At 41.2% G+C, this 23,832-nt stretch overlaps 1 protein-coding gene across 1 annotated transcript in view; it reads left to right on the top strand.

The window, feature by feature from the left end:
* Positions 1-23,832, top strand: part of LOC132588907 (zinc finger FYVE domain-containing protein 26-like) — a 79,547-nt gene that overhangs the window by 15,354 nt on the left and 40,361 nt on the right. The window contains exons 9-23 of the mRNA XM_060261367.1: positions 189-401; positions 1,692-2,333; positions 3,081-3,170; positions 4,161-4,232; positions 4,345-4,493; positions 6,232-6,430; positions 7,411-7,674; positions 7,793-7,903; positions 9,131-9,295; positions 9,991-10,218; positions 11,490-11,595; positions 16,249-16,988; positions 17,583-17,779; positions 18,965-19,069; positions 19,976-20,098. Of these exons, the coding sequence (XP_060117350.1) occupies positions 189-401; positions 1,692-2,333; positions 3,081-3,170; positions 4,161-4,232; positions 4,345-4,493; positions 6,232-6,430; positions 7,411-7,674; positions 7,793-7,903; positions 9,131-9,295; positions 9,991-10,218; positions 11,490-11,595; positions 16,249-16,988; positions 17,583-17,779; positions 18,965-19,069; positions 19,976-20,098 (3,404 nt within the window). The remainder of the gene's footprint in view (positions 1-188; positions 402-1,691; positions 2,334-3,080; positions 3,171-4,160; positions 4,233-4,344; positions 4,494-6,231; positions 6,431-7,410; positions 7,675-7,792; positions 7,904-9,130; positions 9,296-9,990; positions 10,219-11,489; positions 11,596-16,248; positions 16,989-17,582; positions 17,780-18,964; positions 19,070-19,975; positions 20,099-23,832) is intronic.

Raw genomic sequence — 23,832 nt, 5'->3', positions numbered from 1 at the left:
TCCTGTTATCCTTTTGTCAGTGCAGTGAGGTCTGTTGTTTTGAAACCTGAAGGAATATACATAACTGCAACCTGTACCACTTAGACATGGTTATTGAATGGGGTGGGGGGATGATTCCAGGATAACTTAACTGCTTCCTTCTTCCTGAGTGAATTAGTCTTTCTCTGTTCTCATTTTCTTCTTTTCAGATTCAAGTGTGAGGCCGGCTTCCAGCCTCTTGAGTCAAGAGCGCAACCTCATTCTTTTCCGGGCATTTTGTGCCATGAAGTATGCCATCTATGCACTCTGTGTCAATGTGCACAGACATGCAAACTGCAAGGACTGTGTGACCCACTTTGCTAGTGATTTCCCTGGTGAGCTGCCTGATCTGAATGAACCTGCAGACCAGCCTGTCTTCCCAGGTCTAGTAGCTTGTGCATACTTAACAGCTTAAGTCAAAAATTTAATTCATTGTGTATCAGTGGGCTCTACATAGAGAAGCAAGGTCTTAATAGCTTTATTTAGAACTGTAAACAGTGCTACTGTAACGGGAGGCATTGCAAGCCTCACTCCTTGTTATGCCATCATTGCTTTTTGTTCCCTTTGTCAGATTGGGCTTTGTGCTTATCTTCCCTTGCTCCTGCCATTTATTTAGTAGGTCATCTCCTTTAGTGCAGAGGGGCATAGTAGGCTCTATGGAAAGAAAGGGAGAACAGGTCACAAGGGGCAGGGAAAGATCCTGCATTTTTTTCAGAGGCTTTCTGCTGTTGCAATGTGCTGCAGAGTGGTAAGTTGCCTCAGAGGCTTAGTCAAGGGGTGAGTCATATGCACCCCTTCTTTTTTCCTTTTCACTTTCCGTAAATCCTGGAAGGATAATCTGTTTGAAGTCAGTTTTACTGTCTGATTCACGCTGGTGGCAGCAATCACTTGGGCATGTTGAATTATTCCCATCTGCTGTTATCTGGAGGCATTATGGAATGAAACTGGATCTTATATTTGATCACTATGCATCTAAATAGGTTGGATTTGACAATCATAACTTTTAACGTTTGTTAAAGAAAGGGATATTGCCATCCTAGGGCATGATATTACTGTCAAGGATATGTTGTGATTAAAATGACGTTTAATTATAGACTGCTTTTCTGATCATATATATGGACTAGATATATATCTGCAAATTAATTCCCATTCACTCCCTTTTCACATGGCATTCCTGGCCACGTGGTTTATAGTGACCCACAAGCTGGATGGTATAATTTCATTCATTTGGTAATAGACAGTGCTGCTTAAGTGTTGTTGGACCAAATTGTTTCTGGGTATTTACAGCTGTAGCTATATGAGTTCTCTGAAACAAGATGGCTGCAGTCATACATGCTAAATAATGCACTTTCAATCCACTTTCACTGCACTTTCCAACTGGATTTTGTTGTGTGAACAGGCAAAATCCATTTGGAAAGTGCATTGAAAGTGTGTTATTGAGTGTGTGTGATCGCAGCCGATGTGTTTCAGCAATGTAGTGACTTAATGGGAATTGATTACTTTCTACAGGTGACAGGCCAGTGGTTATTCATAAGCCAGCAACATATAATTCCTTGACTATCTAATCCTTGGATGCATTTAAATTCCTAGCCTTGCAGATCTGTTAACAGAGGCAGCCTGTAGCAAAAGGGAAACACTAAATCTTTTAAATGTTTTTTTTTCCACAAATACAGATCATGCAAGCCTCTTTTCTCAGTATCTTGACAAGTGCCAGCAATTTTTAAGGACTGTACCTGTTCCTCTACGTCTGGAGCTTCTGGAGAACATCTTCTCCTTACTCTTTGTCTCCTACAGTGACCTCTGCAATAATTCCTCCCAAGAGGATGAGAACACAGAAGAAACTGACTGTGAAAAGAAGAGACAAGAATGTTGTGCTAGCCAAGGTTCTTCTGCCTCCACAAGCCCACAGCACACTGCAGGATTTGAAGGACGACCCAAGTTGCACCCCACCTCTGTGTCTCAAGAGCATACCGCAGTCCAAAGCCTGCTGGACTTGGAATCAAATTTCAAGAACTGCAATTCTGTCAGATTAAATTACTTGGATTTGAAACACTTCACCAGTGGGATTAAGGGATTTTTAGTTGATGATGTTGCAATGGAGAGCTTTCTCAAAATGCTCCTGGATCATCTCAAAGAAATTGAGGATTCTTTGCCATGGGATTCGAGGCATGTGCCTCAGGAAGAGCAGGCGCTGCTGGATTGCTTGAATTTATCTGTAAACCGAGATAGCTTTGGCTCCCGTGTGCAGCTATTCTCAAAGTACCTCTCTGAAGCTCAATGGCGACACAAAATTGTGATGAGTAACAGAAATTCAGGTAAATTATTTCCATGGCTTTTACTAAGTTCAGTATTATCTGTGGATGGGGCTTCTGATACAGGTCAGTGCACTTCTCCAAGCATTGTGTATGTATGGTGTGAGTAGCCCCAGTAATGAAAGTGAGAAGTTTCCGCCATTGTTAAGCAGTAATGAGTGAGGCTGAGGCTCTGAGGAGAAAGTCTTTTGTCCAGGCCTGTGTCACAGTGAGCTTTCCCAGACCTGTTCTGGTTGTACTGTGTGGATGGAATTCCATTGATAGTGCTTTCTGCTGCAGAAAAGGAGAGGCTGCAGGCAGTGTTGGCAAACAGAAATCTTCAGATGTGTAGTTCTGAAAAATATTAAAGTTCTGTTGCCTATGCAGAGCCTGTTGTAAAGGAAGTTTCCATAGAAGAGAGTGACTGAGGAATCACACTCTATCTAGCCCATTTTTGATGGCCATAGTTCCACTCCAGTGTTTCCCTTCATCATCTGCCACTCAGCCCCAACACTCAACTAAGGCAGTACCTTGTGTTCTACATGTAGTTCAGATTTTTGGGTAGAAACAAGTGATAATTTGCATAGGTGTTTTCTGGTTGCAGAAACTCTATAATTTGCATTTCTTCAGGGGTAAATCTTATTCAGTACATTGAAGTAAGAAACTTGGCCCATTTGCATGCCTTTTCAACTGTTTTCTTTTTTACTTTCATAAAATGTGTTTGAGTATAAAAATAATTCCAAATGACGGAGCTGAATGGTGCTTTTACAGGTGATCAGCATGTTCACACTAAAATGCTGCGTCGTTTAACTAGAGGATCCATTGCCAAGAGACACACTCGACCTCAAAGGCAAAAGCGAGGTAAACTGATGGAAGTGTAGCAGGTGTATTTTGCCAGAGAATGCCTATTTATGTGTTGCCATTTATTATGATAACTCAAGTTAACAATTCCAAATGTATTTCTTATCAATATATCTCTAAGTATAAGGCATAAAAGTATTTTAAATTAGTGCAATGGTTTCTTTTTTGAGGCAGTAGCTGATTCTGGGTACACATATTACATCTCTACTATTTACTGCAGGAGCAACAAGTGTTACCCAAGGGTAGTTCCTTTCTTTTTCTTCTGCAACATGTAGGGAGGGGGGGGTGGCTGGGTGGTAAAAGCCCTATAGTCTTGTATTTATTTTGGCTGAATGAACTCATATTACTAGAAGGAGCTCTAAATGATAGCAGAACAGTTGCCTCTCACTAAGGCAGTGGATAAAGTATGATATGGGTAAAAGCCGTAGATGTGCATGTAAAATTAGATTGGTACTGGTGCACATAATTTAGTCTCTTAAGAAATGCCTTATGGCCTGTATAGGGGAGAACATCTTACAGTGGGTATTAAACCCCCCCCTCCCAAAATGCATTGTTTTAAGGGGTGACCATAATTGTCCTGTTTAGAGGTTGCCAAGAAATGTTTACTTTCACAGCTGGTGTGATGTTTAGAAGCCTCTTGCCCATCTGGCAGGCTGTACATATGTGAGGCATGTTGTGGCATACAAACGCTGTATGGAAGTGCTCTTGTGAACTGAGTAAAATTTTTTACCGAATTTACACACACTGCAGTGGAGCTCCTGTATATGAGCTTCTGTTCCTCCACCATTCCCAGTGGCTTTCAGCCCAATTCTGAGTAACATCTAGACTGAGCTGTTCCTGCCATCCTTCTTGTGGCTTAGTTCTATCAGCTTGTTTCTAAGGATACTTGGCTGTCGTTCTCCATTTGTTCTTTGTGAAACCTAGTATAAGAAAGTGTTGATTGCTTTGTCTGGCTGAAAGTTGTTTCTATGTGCTTTGTTTTTGCCTCAGATAGCAAGGAAGGAGCCTCGAGTGCTTCACTGGAAAGCACAAGCAGTGAATTAAGCAGCACTAATGTATCAGGTACAGAATGACAATGCAACCGTTTCTGGGTGAAAGGGTTTGGCCTAAATTGTACAGAATGAATATTGAGCTAATAACTAACATCCACAGGAATTGTGCTTTTTTTTTTTAGAAGGAAGTGCTAGCGTGCTGTCTGACTGGAGTGATGTAGAATACAGGATAAAGCTGCTGCAGAATTCCCTCATCCCGATGATGCTATCTCCACCAGAATCTCTTCTTGTTGCCTGTATTCTAAGGGGAAATGTTGTAGAAGCCCATCAGGTAGCTCAATGGGGGTTGCTAGATATTGTTTAGAAGCTCTCTTTTAATATGCCTGCTGAATTACACAAATTGATTTCCAGGGGTTCCTAGCCAGTCTGCATATAGTGCTCATGTTGAGCAGCATACAGAGATCCTCTAAACCAGGGGTGCCCAACCCCCAGTCCATGGACCAGTATCGGTCTGTGGCCTGTTAGCAACCAGGCCGTGAGTTGTATAATTATTTCATTATATATTGCAATGTAGTAATAATAATAATAATAATAATAATAAGACATTGGATTTATATCCTGCCCTCCACTCCACTCAAATCTCAGAGTGGCTCACCATCTCCTTTATCTTCCTCCCCCACAACAGACACCCTGTGAGGGGGGTAGGACTGAGAGAGCTTTCCCCAGAAGCTGCCCTTTCAAGGACAACTCTGCGAGAGCTATGGCTGACCCAAGGCCATTCCAGCAGTTGTAAGTGGAGGAGTGGGGAATCAAACCCAGTTCCCCCAGATAAGAGACTGCACACTTAAGCCTCACACCAAAATAAAGAGCACAATTGTATCATCCCGAAACCATCCTCCTCTCTCCCCTCCTCAGTCCGTGGAAAAATTATCTTTCACAAAGCTGGTCCCTGTTGCCAAAAAGGTTGGGGACCGCTGCTCGAAACGTCTGTCTTCACTTGGCAATTGATCCTGCTACCATATCGTTCCTTCTTGCTTTGGTGTTATGTGGAGGGCTTAGAACAATGAGTTGCAGAAGTGTCTGAGCATTCCCTACTCTGATGTACAGTTTCTCAGATAGGGTTGCCAATCCCCAGCTGGGGGCAGGGGATCCCGCGGTTTGGAGGCCCTCCCCCCGCTTCAGGGTCATCAGAAAGAGGGGAGAGGGGAGGGAAATGTCTTCTGGGAACTCTATTATTCCCTATGGAGACTTATTCCCATAGAAAATCATTGAGAATTGATCCACAGCTATCAGGGGCTTTTGGGGGGGCTGTTTTTTGGGGTAGAGGCACTGAATTTTCAGTATAGCATCTAGTGCCTCTCCCCAAAATACCTCCCAAGTTTCAAAAAGATTGGACCAGGGGGTCCAATTCTATGAGCCCCAAAAGAAGGTGCCCCTATCCTTCATTATTTCCTATGGAAGGAAGGAATTGAAAAGGTGTGTTGTCCCTTTAAATGTGATGGCCAGAACTCCCTTTGGACTTCAATTATGCTTGTCACAGCTTTGATCTTGGCTCCACCCCACGTCTCCTGGCTCCACCCCCAAAGTCCCCAGATATTTCTTGAATTGGACTTGGCAACCCTATTCCCAGATAATCCTAAAACAAACATGGATTAAGTTTTTGGGTGCACCAAAAACTTAATCGTTTTTTCTGGATTCCTTCCAAAGAGGATTCTACGGAGTCCATTGATCCCTGGGAAATCTATATATACCCGAGATAGTAATAGCAACAGCAATATCACTTCATTTTTTAACACTCTGATCCTGTTTACAATTGGAAGTCTTAATGACATGGGTAGCATAAATTATGGTTGGAATTGGTCACCTGTATAGACCCCTTTTTGAGAGAGAGAAATTCTGTGGTGGTGGTAGCAGGATGTCTTGTCCTACTTTTTTTTGAAATATTTCTTTGCATCTATGCTTCCATAGCAATGATTCCAAGAAAACACTGAATTAAAGGAGGCATGTTCATTTTCCTATAAAATTCTTCTGAACTATTAAAATACTGTGTCTTAATTCCACAATTATAGGTAGCTGCTGTGTTTAATTTGGAGTCATCTGTGTCCTATGGGGAGCTAATTTTCCTGGAACGTTACCAAGAAGTGATCAAGGAACTGGCAAAAGTGGAACACAAGATTGATGCTCAATCTTTGGAAGGTTCTGTGAGCCTAAAACAGTCTGTCTGTGGCCGTTCAACGTTACAAGCTATTGGGAATGCAGCAGCAGCAGGTGGGAACTTAATCACAAAATTTGTTGTTACACTCAGGTTTTTTTGAGCAGGAATACACAGGAACGCAGTTCTGGCTGGCTTGGCATCAGTGGCATATGCATATGAGTTCCTGCTGGTTACATTAAAATGTTGTAGGCTATTTAGGTACAAAGACTTAAAAGAACAGTAATCGTAACTAATACATAATACACATGCACCATGCACGAAGGCTTCAATCAAACCTAACTATAAAGCATGGTGTGTAACTTGTGACACAGGCCATGTTACACTGGTCCAGTGTTGTAAACAAACCTCCAGAATTGAGATGGGGGTGGGGGGTAGAGCAGGTGGGCTGTCAGGCTATAATTAACAGGTTTTGTGCTATGATTTGATTACACATACATTGTAAGGGGTCACATGGGTACTAGGAAATGACATGAGCTATCTCTGCACCAGGAATCCAGTGCAGTTGTATTGTTCATCATTGTCTCACAGGTTCCTCATTTTTGTGTGTGTGCATTTGCTCTTTGCGTGCCTGTGAACACTGTAGCAAAGGACAGATCAAAACACTGTACTTGTAAGCAGGGGTCATTTTGTAGAAAAATAGGTGGTGGAGCTCATCCAGGGATTGTTATACAACTGCAATACTATTCAATGGACAAGGAGGTGGAACTCTCAGAAGGAGGAGGTGGAACTTTCAGAAAGGTTCAGGAGCTGTGCTCCTGTGAGCTCCCACTGAATCTGAGGCCAGCTTGTAAGTAAGGTTCTATCGAACCCCTGGAACAGTGAAAGTGTAAGCACCCCCTGTTTTCTGCTGTGTTGTCTTAAAACAATCCTAGGCATTAGAGGGAAATTGCAGGTAAGGTTCCATTGTACCGCTGGAATAGTGAGATTGTAAGCAACCCCCGTTCTCAGACTTGGATGAAATAAAAGGAAGGCTGAGGGAGTGTTCCAGTTGGGCCCATATGAACTGCTCAGCTTTTCTGTTGGCTTTCTCTAGGTATGGTGTTTTACTCCATTTCGGATGTTACTGATAAGCTGCTTAGACCTTCAGAAGGTCTTGTTCCTATGTTCCAAGAAGGCTTCTGGACCAACAGTATCCAGCTGGAGCATACAGATCCCTTGAGTGATGTCCTGGGAGGCCTCTGCTCCTCTGCCATGGCCACGTTTGATTTGGCAGCTACCCAGTGCCACTTATGGAAGACCTGCAGGCAGCTCTTAGAAATGGCAGAGAGGAAGTTACATAACAGCCTTGAAATGAAGGGCAAGTTTCTCTCACATTACGTTATTTCCTGGATTTGTAGCCTTAAAAGTAACCTAAGGCAATAACAGAGAGCTTCAACGTAATTTTGTTGACCTTTGCCTTCTATATCTGATAACAGGACGAAGACTTGAATCTGTTCTTCTGTGCTCTGATGGTTTGAGAGGATTCCCAGCATTTCTTCAACAAATAAGCAAAATTATAAATACATCTCCAAAACACCCTAAATCAGGTAATTGTGTTGCTTCATGTCATTTGTTTCTTCAAGTCGGTTTAAACTGATTAGTCCTCGCTATTAGTTTGTTCATGGTCAGGGTTTGTATAAATGTTTACATCAATATTTCACTTCATACTTATCCCATGGTATTGGACATGCTAAATATGCATCTTACATCACTGCTATATATCCAGCAGAAATCCATATGGCTTGGATTATCCAACAGAGCATAGGATGCAGAATCCAGTAGGTTCAGCACAATTCCAAGAAAGCTCTGCTTACATTTCTAAACAGCAGCCTTATTGTGTGTTCATGCTTGTTTGTAGCCCTTCTAAGACAACAGCTATTTCTCGTAAAGGCTTAGAACAAATTCAAACATCTCCTCATGGGAAGAGGAGCATCTAGATCCAAATAAAGGTCCTGGAGAAGTGCTAGTTGGTGGCGCAGAGGTAAGAGAGCAGTTCCTGTGAAAGAGGACTTGCTCACCAGCAACCCACTCTGGGGAACTGGTCAGGTGGAGCTGCCTCTTTACCTGCTGCCTTACAGTTGTTTTTGTATTAAATCATTTGGGGACCTATCTAAGTATGTTTTCTGCTGCAAATGGGCAGTTGTTGTTGGCTGCCTGATTGGTCTACCCCCAGCAAGAAAACCTCTGTGCCCCATTTCAGATAGTTGTGTGCATCTTTTTTTCCAGTACAGGCTGAATTCTGTACAGGAAATTGTATGAAGCATCTGCTCAAATGAGAGGATCTGAGCTGAAGTCCTTGAAAAGCTATCATGGTATAGAGTATTGGGGTGGATGATTGTGTATATAAGGCAGCTTTGTACATTCATATACTAGCTTGAGAGCTGAACTTCCAACCATTCATAGTGCATAACCCTCTTTGGAGAGCCAGTTTGGTGTAGTGGTTAACTGGGCGGATTCTTATCTGGGAGAACCGGGTTTGATTCCCCACTCCTCCACTTGCACCTGCTAGCATGGCCTTGGGTCAGCCATAGCTCTGGCAGAGGTTGTCCTTGAAAGGGCAGCTGCTGTGAGAGCCCTCTCCAGCCCCACCCACCTCACAGGATGTCTGTTGTGGGGGAGGAAGGTAAAGGAGATTGTGAGCCACTTGGAGACTCTTCAGAGTGGAGGGCGGGATATAAATCCAATATCTTCTTCTTCTTTTGTGTAGCAACATAATGTTTAAAAATGACACCCAGGTTTTGTAACTAATCATATCCTTCTTTGTTTCCCAACAGAAATTTCCAACATGGAAATAAGTAATCACTTCCACTGCAGTATTGTAGATCTGTTGCAGACTTGTCATCTGAGCCTGACAGAGGGCTGCATTACTAATCAGATTGTGTTATTGCAGCGCTTTGATCAAATCCTGGAGAGACTGGCAAATGTAGAAAATCCTTCAGGTACACATATTTATTTAAAACAGCTTCTGATCACTCAGTTGCAAGTAGTCTTTTTCTCTTGCTGACTACTGCTTAAGCCCTTTATTGGGCAGGTGGCGAATGCATGTGACAGACAGCAATTGCCTGATGGGGCCGGTGTAGGCAAACAGTGGACATCTTCTGCTTCTTTCTCCCTCTGTGGTATTCAGGAGGCCACCAACCCAGGGCAGTGGTCCAGATGCCCTGTGAAGACCTCCTCTAAGTTTAGCCCCAAGTTTTTAGTATCTTCACTTTAGTGTTCACTATTTCTTTTATATATATCTATATGAATGTTTCTTTCAGGATTGAGGACATCCTTGTTTAGTGGTTCCAGTTATTATTTTTCTTACTGGTGTTACTTTGTAATGAAAACTGAGAACTTCATTAAACTGAGTGAACCATGTTTGATCATCTTACCCATCTGGTGCAAAGTATTAGCTAAGAATAGTTTAATTCTTATCGATGCCTCTGCAGCATACCTAGGTAGAATACTTATGTAATGTTTCTCTTGCTGGTAGAATCCATCATGTTGGAACAGACCTGTTGTCTTAAATGAAAGGTATAATGCAGTGCCTGAGGGGGTCTAATTTTGGAGTGAGGGAGGGAACTGCAATCCTTGCATGCTGATGTGATAAAATATTTCATCTCTAATCTTTCTGTCTTTTTATTTTAACTAGATTCCAAAAGTAACTTGCTTGCCTCATTGGTAGAACAAGCTTCTTTGAAGCCTGCTGAATTAGAGGCACATCCAGTTTATAATCAAATCAAAGTGTTGCTGCGAACGCTGGACCAACATGCTCAGACCACGCAGGACAGCAAGGTGCAGCATGTCTACGTGCAGAACTTCTTTGCTTATGTTAACAAGCTGGCTATGGTTATTCTCCAGAGTCTAAATCCAGAACTAGGTGAGAGATCTCAGCCCCTGAAAGAACAACTTGACCTGATCAGTTGAGAAGTTCTATACACCATAGCTTTACTAGCATTTTTGTGTTAATCCAAACATTTATTTTGACCATACATTTGATTTAGAAATTAATCCAGGTGTGAATCAATAAAGAGTTTAAGATTTTGTTTGAGGGAAAGCAAAGCAATAAATATTAGGAAACGGAATACCCTAATGAGGAGTTTTGGAGAGTTCACCTTTGCCATAAGGCAGGGGTGTCAAATGTTCAGCCTGCAGGCCAGAACTGGCCCTCCCAGGGCTTTAATCAGGCTCATGGGGCTCTTTTCTCCCCCACTCCCCTCCTGTCCTCACCCTTTGAAGCTCTGAGGCTGCCAAAGTTCCCAGCTCCTCCTTCCTTGTCTTTGCAGACTGAAGCAGGAAACAACTCTGGGCATGCAAAACTGCAAAGAAAATGCAGAATGGACTTTCCATTAAGGTCTCTGTGCCCAGACAGACTACTCCCGGAGTAGTCTATCTGGGCACAGAGACCTGACCTTAATGGAAAATCCATTCCGTGTTTTCCTTGCAGCTTTGTCTGTGCTGCAATGTATTTTAATAGAGTGGAGCTCAGTTTCACTTTTCAGCTTTTATATGGCCAGTTAGAAGCTGTTCCTTGCTGGAGTTGTGTGACCCTGCAAATAAAGGGTTGATGCTTTGAGCCAGCATGCCTCTGCTGAATGGACCTTAGAACTGGTGCCTAGTGAGTACTCTAACCTGGGAAGCCACAGCCAAAGGGGGATATTACACTGACGAGCCATTGCCAGTCTGAGTAGGGGAAGAAGCTTTCAATGCCCAGGGATTTCATATTTTCCTAAGTCCAGAGCATTTTATATTTTTGGTTTATATTTTTAGTTTCTGCTAAGATCCTTGTGCTTTCTTCTTGATTTATTTTTAAAATTGCATTGCCAAATCCCACTATTCCCTTACCTTTCCATTTTAAACAAAACATTGCAAGAGTTTAAGCATGTTTCTATTTTATGTAAAAATAATATCCTTAATTGTGTTTCTCTGTATCCTTTATAAAGCTTATATCTCCACTACCTGGCATTACATTTTATGATATGCGTGGCCTGGCCCCACAATGTCCTATTTATTCACAAATGGCCCTCGTAGCAAATGAGTTCAACACTCCTGTGTGTAAGGTGTGAGGCTTGGAAGACATATTTTGGAGGCATGATGTGGAATTGAATCCTAGCTACAAATGAAGTATGTCAATTTTTCCTTCCATTCTAGATCAGTCTGCTGAAGTTCAAATAGGAAACCCCTTCTTGTTGCTCCAGCAGAGCCCTTCTCTGTTGCTGTCCCAGCTCTTGTTTGAGAGACAGGTTTCTCCAGACAAGTAAGTGGTTTTTAGACACGCAGTTGATTAGAAGCTATTTTTTTTGTTTTGTTAAATGAGTTCCATTTCAACTTGCATCTCAAAAGTAAAACTACTCAATAACTATTCTGTGGCTGCCAAGACATGGTTATTCCTGAATGGTTTGGGAAGTTAGTTGGGGCACTTTGTCTCCATCTTCTCTTTGACTTTGACATGAAAGGTGGTGATAGGTTTGTGTTGCATTCCTTTGTATAACCATGGAAAGGTTCTTGGAGGTACCTCTAAATTCCTCACTGAAAATTGTCTTTTCATGAAGTCTGTTTCTGTATACTAGAGAATCTAGGGGTCAAATTAGTAAAATATGATATTATAGCTGTTCTCTTCTGACCTGACTGTGATGTGTACTGATGGGTGCAAGCACAGCTCTCTGGGGCAAATGGCAACCGCTAATAATGTTTCAGGTTAGGAAAATGGCATGGGAGGCATGACACACACATGGGGGAACATTTGCTCACACAACTCTCTATCAAAGTCAGATTGGCATAACTTGGACAGTACATGTTGCAAATGGCACTTTGTAGTTTGACCCTAACAACTACAATGGATGTTGAGTGTGGTCTGCAGGTTCATCTGTTATCCTTACACCTGGGTAACATTCAAACTGTGTGAAGTCCCATGACAGAATCTTTCTGTCTACTCTGTGTACACAGAGTAGTAGATAGTAGATAGGCTGATAGACATTGCTGGGGAGGAGCCTGTGGTCATGGTGCATGTTGGCACCAACGATGTAGGGAAATGCAGTCGTGAGGTCCTGGAGAAAAAATTTAGGCTGCTAGGCGGGAGACTTAAGGCCAGGACCTCCAAGGTAGCCTTCTCAGAAGTGCTACCTGTTCCACGTGCAGGGCAAGAGAGACAGGCACAAATTAGAAGTCTCAATGTGTGGATGAGACGATGGTGTAAGGAGGAAGGGTTTAAGTTTGTTAGGCACTGGGATGCTTTCTGGAACAAGCGGGAGCTGTACAAAAGATACGGTCTCCACTTGTCCCCGGATGGAACCAGGCTGCTGGCGCTTAAAATCAAAAAGGTGGCAGAGCAGTTTTTAAACTAAATCTTGGGGGAAAGCCGACAGGAGATGAAATGTCTCTGGTTTGGGAGGACTCATCTCAAAGAGATGAAGGGTTGGCTGCTATTTTTCTACTGGTTAGCGGATCAGAGTTGTCCACTGTGATGGTGACAAACAGTATGGACTGTCTGCCAGAGTCTCGAGGTGGCAGGAGGAAGGTGGCGGGCCTAGCTTGCCTGGGAAATTATAGATGTTTGTATGCAAATGCTAGAAGTGTTCAAAGTAAAATTGGTGAATTGGAATGTTTAGTGTTGGGAGAAAACATAGACATTGTGGGAATTTCAGAAACTTGGTGGAATGAGGAGAATCAGTGGGACACGGTGATTCCTGGATATAAGTTATATCGGAAGGATAGGGAGGGAAGGGTTGGCGGTGGGGTGGCTCTGTATGTCAGAGAGGATATACGGTCCAGTAAGACTAAGGTCAGAGAATTAGATTCCCTTTCAGAAATGCTTTGGGTCGAAATAGAGGGCCCAAAAGGAAATTTAACTATGGGAGTTTGCTATCGCCCACCAAATCAAAAGAGAGAGGACAATTATAATATGATGGAAGGCTTAAAGATAGCAGCTAAACATAAAAACCGTGTCGTAATAGGTGATTTTAACTACCCGCAGATTGATTGGGTCAATATGTGATCTGGTCGAGAGAAAGAGATTGGGTTTCTTGATGCTCTCAATGACTGTGCTATGGAGCAGATGGTCTCAGAACCTACCAGGGGTGGGGCGATCCTGGATTTGGTCCTAAGTAATGCTCAAGACTTGATGAGAGATGTAAAAGTGATTGCGCCACTTGGAAGCAGTGACCATAATGTTATTGATTTCACCATTTGTATAAATAGGGAGTTGTCCAAAAAGACCGCCACAACCACGTTTAACTTTAAAAGGGGTAAATTCTCTGAGATGAGGAGGCATGTGAGGAGGAAACTGAAAGGAAAAGTAAATACGGTCAAATCCCTTGGGGAAGCTTGGAGACTATTTAAAACTATAATCCTAGAAGCTCAGATAAAATACATACCACAAGTTAGGAAAGGCACAAACAGGCATAAGAAAAGGCCTGCATGGTTAACAAACAAAGTAATGGAAGCTGTAAAAGGTAAGAAGGACTCCTTTAAGTGGTGGAAAACCAGTCCAAGTGAGATTAATAAAAGGGAACACAGGCTGTGGCAAATCAAATGCAAGACTGTGATCACGCAGGCAAAAAGGGACTATGAGGAGCATATTGCAAAAAACATAAAGACCAACAATAAAAATTTCTTCAAATATATTAGAAGCAGGAAACCAGCCAGGGAGGCAGTGGGGCCCTTGGATGACCATGGGGTAAAAGGATTACTGAAGGAGGATAGGGAAATGGCTGAGAAGCTGAATGCATTTTTTGCCTCCGTCTTCACTGTGGAAGATGAGAACATTTTGCCCGCCCCAGAACCACTAATTTTGGAAGGGGTGTTGAAAGACCTGAGCCAGATTGAGGTGACAAAAGAGGAGGTCCTACAACTGATAGATGAATTAAAAACTAATAAGTCACCGGGTCCGGATGGCATACATTGAGTTGAACTTGTGGATCTTCTAACAAAAATCTGTAATCTTTCATTGAAATCTGCCTCCGTTCCTGAGGACTGGAAGGTAGCAAATGTCACCCCCATGTTTAAAAAGGGTTCCTGAGGAGATCCGGGAAATTACAGGCCAGTCAGTCTGACTTCAATACCGGGAAAATTGGTAGAAACCATTATTGACAGAATTAGTAGGCATATTGATGAACACGGGTTATTGAGGAAGACTCAGCATGGGTTCTGTAAGGGAAGATCTTGCCTCATTAACCTGTTACATTTCTTTGAGAGGCTGAACAAACATGTGGACAAAGGAGACCCGATAGATGTTGTTTACTTTGACTTCCAGAAAGCTTTTGATAAAGTTCCTCATCAAAGGCTCCTTAGAAAGCTTGAGAGTCATGGAGTAAAAGGACAGGTCCTCTTGTGGATCAAAAACTGGTTGAGTAATAGGAAGCAGAGAGTGAGTATAAATAGGCAGTCTTCGCAGTGGAGGACGGTAAGCAGTGGGGTGCCTCAGGGCTCAGTACTGGGTCCCATTGTCTTTAACTTGATCATAAATGATTTAGAGTTGGGAGTGAGCAGTGAAGTGGCTAAGTTTGCAGATGACACTAAATTGTTCAGGGTGGTGAGAACCAGAGAGGATTGTGAGGAACTCCAAAGGGATCTGTTGAGGCTGGGTGAGTGGGCATCAACGTGGTAGATGCGGTTCAATGTGGCCAAGTGCAAAGTAATGCACATTGGGGCCAAAAATCCCAGCTACAAATATAAGTTGATGGGGTGTGAACTGGCAGAGACTGACCAAGAGATAGATCTTGGGGTCGTGGTAGATAACTCAATGAAAATGTCAAGACAGTATGCGATTGCAATAAAAAAGGCCAACACCATGCTGGGAATTATTAGGAAGGGAATTGAAAACGAATCAGCCAGTATCATAATGCCCCTGTATAAATCGATGGTGCAGTCTGATTTGGAGTACTGTGTGCAGTTCTGGTCGCCGTACCTCAAAAAGGATATTATAACATTGGAGAAAGTCCAGAAAAGGGCAACTAGAATGATTAAAAGGCTGGAACACTTTCCCTATGAAGAAAGGTTGAAACGCTTGGGGCTCTTTAGCTTGGAGAAACGTTGACTGTGGAGTGACATGATAGAGGTTTACAAGATAATGCATGGGATGGAGAAAGAGAAAGAAGTACTTTTCTCCCTTTCTCACAATACAAGAACTCGTGGGCATTCGATGAAATTGCTGAGCAGACAGGTTAAAACGGATAAAAGGAAGTACTTCTTCACCCAAAGGGTGATTAACATGTGGAATTCACTGCCACAGGAGGTGGTGGCGGCCACAAGCATAGCCACCTTCAAGAGGGGGTTAGATAAAATATGGAGCAGAGGTCCATCATTGGCTATTAGCCACAGTGTGTATATGTGCGTGTGTGTTTGTGTGTGTGTGTGTATATATATATAAATTTTTTGCCACTGTGTGACACAGTGTTGGACTGGATGGGCCATTGGCCTGATCTAACATGGCTTCCCTTATGTTCTTACTAGCTGTTCCCATATAATTTTGCCCTGCATGGCAATAAGGAAGCCCTTGCATTAAGCTTGGAATCTGCACATTAATTTGTGTTCATTCTGTACACGATTCATACAATTCCTAGGGCTTTCTTCCTTTTTAAGCTGAATAAAAAAGAGTTTAAAGAGAAATCTGCACAGTGGCTCAGGAGAAGGATGTGTATAGATTCTCCCTTCTACAGCAAGGAGGTAGTGGAGCTGAGCTGTACTTTAAAAACTGCATAGAGCAGCCGATTTCCCCCACCCTTGCCCTTAAAAGGGCTTTCCCCTAATTTCCCTGAAAAGTTTCACTGCGCAGCTACAGCATGGCTTGTTAGGGAAACAAAGTGAATGTGGCAACTATGTGTGCATTAGGGGCATATGAGGGAATAAGACTGACTGCAGCCCTTGGACTAAACTTACTTGGTTATATCTGTTCTATTTCTGTAACCTACAGGGTGTCTCTGCTCCTGGCCAAAGAAGAACTGAATTTAAATGTTCAACAAGTGATAATTCACTATTGCTGTGCGGCACTGCCTCTGTGTAATACCAGGCACAGCAGCCAGACTAGATCCCTTTTGACCAATATAAGCAGCTTAGCCCATCTCCATGCATATCACTGTTTGCCTGATGTTGAGATACCCGTCCACAATCCAGCCATGGACTCTGAGGATACTTCAAGCCATTCTTCTTCCTCGCTGGCTGAACTGAACCAGCACATGCTCACAGCTTCCTCCCTCTCTTTCTTGAAGTCTCAGTCAACATTAACAGCCACCGTGGCTTGTCTGAGTGCATCAGATGTTCAGAGAGCCCCCAAAACAAGCCTGTCATGGATAGAGTTCCGAGGCAAGCGTGAAGTTCCCTTGTCCATGGAACAGATTTCCAAGGAATGTGAAGTGTTGCTAAAGGAATTCCCATTTTTGGAGAGTTTTCTTCTCACTATGAGCAAACCCTTTGAGGACCTTCCGGATGAGCGAAATAGGCTGGCCAGTGGTCTCTGTGGCAAGTCCTACATCTCCTTGCTATTCATGGGATTGCATTCAGTCAGAGCTGTTGAAGTGTTAATGGAAATCTTTGAGCAAGCACTCACAGCAGGCAACTGGCTCAGAGCCCTGAAGGTCTTGGATCTCTACTGCCAGGATATGGAACAACTGGTTACTGTGAGGGATGCCGTACTGAGTTGTGCTGCTGCCAGTGGTAAATGTTTTCTTCGCTTATAGATGACACCTTGAAGAGTGAATTGCAAGCTAGGGGCTTCATTCATCTCTGTGGAGAAACAAAAAAAGCATGTTCTGTCCTCCCTTCACTGCAACTTGTTTTGAGTGCGGTGACAGTTTATTTTACTATTTAAGGTTTTAACAGTACTAACTTTATGTTGCTAGGGGGTGTAATGGCTCTATTAAAATGAAGGTTACATTTAGAGGAGATGTAATGACTATTAAAATGAAGTTTGTGAGTTCTTTGGGTTGAGCTTAATGCACAATTTGTGTTGAGGTAATATCCTCTCTGAGGTTAATAGGAATGATCTCTATATAAAGGTTATGTCTCCAAAGCAGACTTGGAGGCATAAAGTGGGAGGGGGAGAAGAAGAGAGGTATAGAACTTTTTAAAAGAATACAGAGTTTTGGGATAAAATATGACAAACACCAATATCAAGACAGGAAAATGAGCAAGTATACAGTAGTGCTATTGTCACTATATTTTGGTGTGAAGTTAGTTTCTGTGATGCTGGATTAACACTGTGCAGCTGAAGTGTACGGAGTGCAGAAATTGGGCTTTTGTGCTTTCCAGATCTGGAAGGTTGGCAGCATCTGTTCCGAGTGAGGGATGCTATGCTGAGGAGCAGGCTGGCCTTGCGTTGTCTGGATAGGTGGCCCCTGAAGGCTTGTCTGGACATTTTATCTTACTGCACCTGTGATCCTGAGGTGTCTGAAGAACTCAAATCTGATCTGCAGAGCAAGACAAGAGAACTTCAGGTTTACCAAAAGGTAAATATTTTTTTCCGAGATACCTTGGCCACTTTTCCATTGGTGAATGTGGAATCTTCCTTCCCCATGAATTAAACCTCACTTGCTTTTGGAAGATATTTTAAAATGCATATTTCTTCAAGAGATGGTGGTAACTCCCAAGCATTTCTGGTCCTCGTGGTCTAAATGGAAGTAGAAATAATTGACTCTAATGTGAGACGAGTATTCTCAGGTGATGATCTATTTTATGGATACAGGCCATTCAGAATCTGTACAGAGTAGGTGGGTAAAATAATTACTTGGAAATAAATTCCAGTGGTTTCACTAAGCTTACATAGTAGTTATACAAGCATGTGAACTGCATGCTGTCACATAAGCTTTGTCCCACTTCACAATTCTTACATTCAGAAATCTTATCCCACAATTGGTGTTTCCTAACATAAAGCTGTCCATAGATTTGTTGAACTAACGCAATTGACTACTAGTCCCCTTTAGAGATGGGCACAAGCTGGTTTGTCACAAATTTTAACTTGTTTGTGATTTGCAAAGTAATGTTCATGAACTGCTTTCTGCTCTTCATGAAAAACACCTGTTTGGTTTAAGAGCCATTCAAACGAAACAGCTGAGTGGTGGCCCCTGCTGCTCAGGTGCTTGGAAACCTCTGCTTTCTGCTGCCAGGGTTTCAAACAGCTGAGCACTCAGCTGTTTGAAAACCCCTGCTTTTTGCTCCCTGCAAAAATCCACAGGGAGCAGAAAGCAGGGGTTTAAATTTTAAAGGCTCATGAACCAATGCAAACTGATTCAGTTCACAAACTGGCATATTGGTTTGCAGTACAGTTCATGGTTCAGCCATGAACCAAAATGCAAATGTGCAGTTTGTGCGCATCCCTAGTCTCCTTTTATGAACATGTAATATGACAGGTAGATGTTAAACACAGAGCTCTGTATGGCACAGCTTCTTATTTAAGATGGTTTAAAAATTTGTAAAGCCAGAAATAACAAATTTAGATTTGAGTCCAGTAGCACCTTTAAGAGACAAACAAAATTATCAAGGTATAAGCTTTTGAGAGTCCAAGCTCCTTTTGTCAGATAGACGATAGAATATGTGAAAGCTTATAACCTGAAAATCTTGTTGGTATCTAAATTGCTACTGGACTGCAGACGTTTCTCATACTAATGACAAAGCTATTTTATTTATTTCATTAGATCCTAAATCTACAAGACATCCCTGTGTGGCTTGACTGGCAGGATCTCAAAATAGCTTGTGTTGATAATCCTCAGGCCGTTCTGGGTGTGAATCTGGAGGCAAAGGTAGGACTAATTCTTTTACTATTTTCCTTACCTTGTTGAGTAGACAAGTAATTTCCCTCTATTGAAGAGTCAGCTTGTTAAGTTTACAGAATAAAAACAAAAACCAAATTTGCATTCATAATAGTATTGCCTGTACAAGGAAGAAGATACTTAACTGTCTCAAATATGTCACATTACATAGAGAAGTCCGGTTTGCAAAAAATAATAATAATGATTATCCTGTTTTAATATTTTGTAAGGAAAATATGTTTGAGAAATGATAAATAAGATGCTTCAGTTGTATTTAACATTTTATAGGCTGCTGTCAATATATGTGTTGAAATATGGCTGAGAGGGGGCTTTTTGTATGGCTATATGAAAACTGCCAATTTGGGTTGTGTTTGGTTTTTTACCTAGATGGTCGTGGGGTACTGTTCATATGTTTGTGTCTGCAAGGATGGTTTATAAGAAATACTAATTATGTAACTCTGAAAAATCATTGTTTAGAGATCTGGTTTAGCAGGTATGAACATATCTGTTAGAGAGCAGGGGTTATTTTGTAGAAAAATAGGTGGTGGAGCTCATCCAGGAATTGTTATGCAGCTGCACCAACTATTCAGTGGACCAGGTGGGAAGGAGGAGGTGGAACTCTCAGAAAGGTTCAGGAGCTGCATTCCTGTGAGCTCCTGCTGAATCTGAGGCTTGATAGGGAGGATAGCAAAAGATTAACAAACACATCTGAGAAGATGTGGAAATCGTAAGAAAAACCTGGAAATTTAAACAAGATTATATGTTGATGTTACCTTTGTGTTAAAGAGATGGTTCTGTATGTGATTTTCTTCTGAAGATTGTTTGGGTTAATAGATTTTTTTATATTTGCTGACTGAGCAAAATGGAATTACTAAAAAACTTTGGTTTTTATCCTAGGAATATGAGTTATGCGAAGAATGGGGTAATCTGTATCCTATTCCAAGAGATCAGTTAATCAGTCTTCACCAGAAGCATCTCCTTCACTTATTGGAGATGGGAGACATGGAGAAGGCCTTGCTGGTAACCATTTTTTTTAAAATTTAAAATAAGCTTTATTGAGTTTTAATATTCTAGTTACATCCAAAGCTATGAGTTTCAAGCTGCTTACACCACATAATGTCAGATCCCCTAAAAGGGAAGATCTTTGTTTGTATACATGCATGACAAGCTTATTAATGACAATAACCAGTACAAACTAGTAAACAAATAGAACAACTATAATGATTACATTCGTTGGCAACATTAAACCAATTGCACAGTTGATTTAGTTAAAGAAAAGCAGGATTACAGTTAAATATAGACTCATTCACACTTAATAGAAAGCAATAGGAAGCAAAGTACTTATGCGGTACTTTGAGCTCAGGTATTTGATTAGATTGTATAAACTAAAAAAAACCAAACCATTTTTCTAGAAATGTGTCTTCCTTGTTTTCAGAATAATCCATTTTAACTAAATTTGATGCTATTTTATTCATCACGACTATATCCCATATCGTTGAGTACCATTTACGGATTGAGGGGACTGCCTTAGATTTCCACATTTTAGCTAATAACAATTTAGCTGCAAAAAGAAGTAAAGAAGTGATTTCTTTTCTAGTGCTAGGTACATTTTGGTGGACCAGTTATTTAGCAGAATCGATTCTGGGGTCAAAGGAAGCTTAACCTGTACAATTTTTTCAGTAATAGATATGACCTGCTTCCAAAAATGTTGAATTCGTGTACATTCCCACCAACAATGCACTAACGTACCCCTTAGCTTACAGCCTTTCCAACAATATGGGTTAGATGATTTCTTAGCATAGTACAATTGCAAAGGAGTCCAGTACCATCTAGAATATAATTTAAACTGCAATAGTCTCAGATTTAAAGATACTGTGTGAAGTAGTTTAGATGCCCAAATATTGACCCAACTTTCTTCCGAAAGCGTATTTTTGCAATCTTTGTTCCATACGTTTTTTATCGCTGTAGTCTTTTGCCAATTTGAATAACTAAGTGCCTTGTAAATTATAGCTATTAAACCTTTTTACTTTGGGTATGTGTGATGATAAAGCTTTTTCAAACGCGTTTAGAGGCCTACACACTGAAGAGATAATGTTTGGATTATGCAAGAAGTGATGAATTTGATTATATTGCAGCCAATGTGAAGAAAAATTATAACGTCTTACCAACTGATCTTGTGAGAGCATTTTATTATTTTGGCATACTTGCAACAATCTAAAGATACCTTTTCCCCTCCACGATAAGAAGGAACCAACATCCCTGCCAGCAGGGAACCATGATTGGCCTAAAAAAGAGGCTATGGGAGATACTCCAGGTACAAGTATATGATGGTATTTATCCCAGAGTTGCAAAGTGTGGGAAAGATAGGGATTAGAGGTTACATAGTGCGGTCTGTCTTTGGAAGAGTTCCAGATAGTTTCATGTAATTGGTCGGGGAGAAGATATGACTGTTCAATATGTACCCATGCTCTGTCTCTGAGGGGAGATGCATAATAAACAATATTTCTCAACTGTGCTGCAAGGTAGTAATTTTCTAAAATAGGGAGAGCCAAACCTCCCATGTCTAAGGGTTTTGTGAGAACTGGATAAGCCACACGATGTTTTTTATGATCCCATGCATAGTCTAGCAGAAGATTTTGCCATCTTTTGAAATCTTTATGTGAAATGGCTATAGGCAAATTTTGAAAAAGAAATAAAAACCTTGGCATTATAAAGACTTTAATTTGTTCCACCTTTTCCAACAAAGATAAGTGTAGTTTGTTCCAGGTATTCAAATTGTTTTTTATAGATGTGATGAGTGGGCCAAAATTGACCTTAAAGATATCTTTAAGTTCTAGTGGAATCATTATGCCGAGGTGTCTTAAGTACTGACGTTATCCATTTAAAAGGATATTGGGTCTTAAGATGGGATTCAAGTTTGCCTGATATATAGGATAAACTTCAGATTTGACAAAGTTTATAGTAAAACCTGAGACTTGTTTGAATTTTTCTATAGAGCTCTTTAACTGTGCCAGTGACTCAGAGGGATTAGAGCAGTAAAAAACTGCATCGTCTGCGAATAGGCTGTTTGTGACAGTCGGGGCCGATTTGGATTCCAGTAATTTGAGGGTTGGTCCTAATTGCATGAGCTAGGGGTTCTAGGGAAAGAGCAAATAAAATAGGGGAGAGAGGGCAGCCTTGTCTAGTCCCCCTGGAAAGCACCCAGTCTGGTGACCTGCAGTTATTCACTGCAATACAAGCTTTGGGTTCATTGTAGAGGGCATTAATAGAGTTTAAAAAGTTGGGACCAAAGCCCATGTGTTGTAAAGTTGCTTTCAAGAAAGGGATTTCTACTTTATCAAAAGCCTTTTCGGCATCCAGGGACAATAAAATGGAATCAATTTTTTTAAGTTTACAAAAATGGATAACATTGAGTGACTTTCTAATATTGTCTGAAATTGATCTGTTAAGTATAAACCCGGATTGGTCAGGATGCACATAAATGGAGATTATTTTATTGAGTCTGGCTGCTAATACTGATGAAAAAAATTTAAAATAATGATTTAAGAGGGATATTGGGCGATAAGAAGCTGTGTTCAATTTGTCTTTACCAGGTTTGTGTAAAATGATAATCTTCACCTCTTTCCATGTGTTTGGAATACACCTGTTCTGCATAACCTTATTGCAAGTATCAACTAAGGGTTGTATTAAAGAAGGCAAAAATTTCTTAAACAACGCAATAGGCAGTCCATCTCTACTCGGGGCTTTGTTATTTTTTATGTTGGCAATGACTTGTTGAACCTCAAAAACTGTAATCGGTTGGTCCATGAACTTAATATGTTCCTCTGACAGTTTGGAGCCAAAGTTTTTTTTTTTTCATATTTATTTATTTATTTTACACTATATTAAGACATACAACATATAACACCCAGTGTCACTTTTCTCCACACCTCGTGCATTTCGCCATTCGTAGACCTTTAGTTGTCCTTCTCATATCCTAAATGCTATTAACAAAAACTGACCACACTCGCTCGAATTTCGCCCCCTGTCCTTGTCGTACACAAAATACTTTTTCATGACATGCCAGTTGTAACATTTCATCTTTCCATTGTAACAGAGAGCCAGAAAAAGGACCTTTCCATTGTCTTAAAATGATTCTTTTAGCTGTTATCATTGCCCGACATAACAACATTTTCTGTTCCCTTGTTAACCCCCACAGTGCCGGAACATAATTTAAAATATATAATGTCAAAGGAAACCGACACTGTAGGTTCAACACACGTTTAACATATCGAGTAATCTGATACCAAAATTCTGATAATATTGGGCATTCATATAACATGTGTTTTATGTCTGCCTCTAAGTTATTACAGCGCCAGCATCTCGAATTCGGTTTCATACCACGTTTATAAAGCCGCATCGCCGTCCAATAAGTTCTAAAAATAATCTTTTGATGTATTAATAGTAATCTTAGTTCAAATGCCGTTTTCTTTACATTTTGACAAATCGCTTTCCATTGCTGTGGCAATAAGGCGCTATTCAGCTCCACATTCCATTTATGTCTTAATTCAACCAGCTCATGTACATTTTTTATTAACAGCTTATTATAAATCTTTTTCTGACCATCCTGTTCATGTATTTTATCAATTACTGCCTGTAGTATCTCTGGACACTCTGGAGCAGCCAGTGCATCTGGTCCATATTGCGCTCTTAATAAATGTTTCAGTTGATAATAACACCAAAGCTGGTTATTCTTCAAATTAAATTTCTGCAAA

The sequence above is a fragment of the Heteronotia binoei genome, chromosome 21 (genome assembly GCF_032191835.1).
Source record: "Heteronotia binoei isolate CCM8104 ecotype False Entrance Well chromosome 21, APGP_CSIRO_Hbin_v1, whole genome shotgun sequence".
Taxonomy (NCBI): domain Eukaryota; kingdom Metazoa; phylum Chordata; class Lepidosauria; order Squamata; family Gekkonidae; genus Heteronotia; species Heteronotia binoei.
This window is presented reverse-complemented; position numbering and strand designations above follow the sequence as displayed.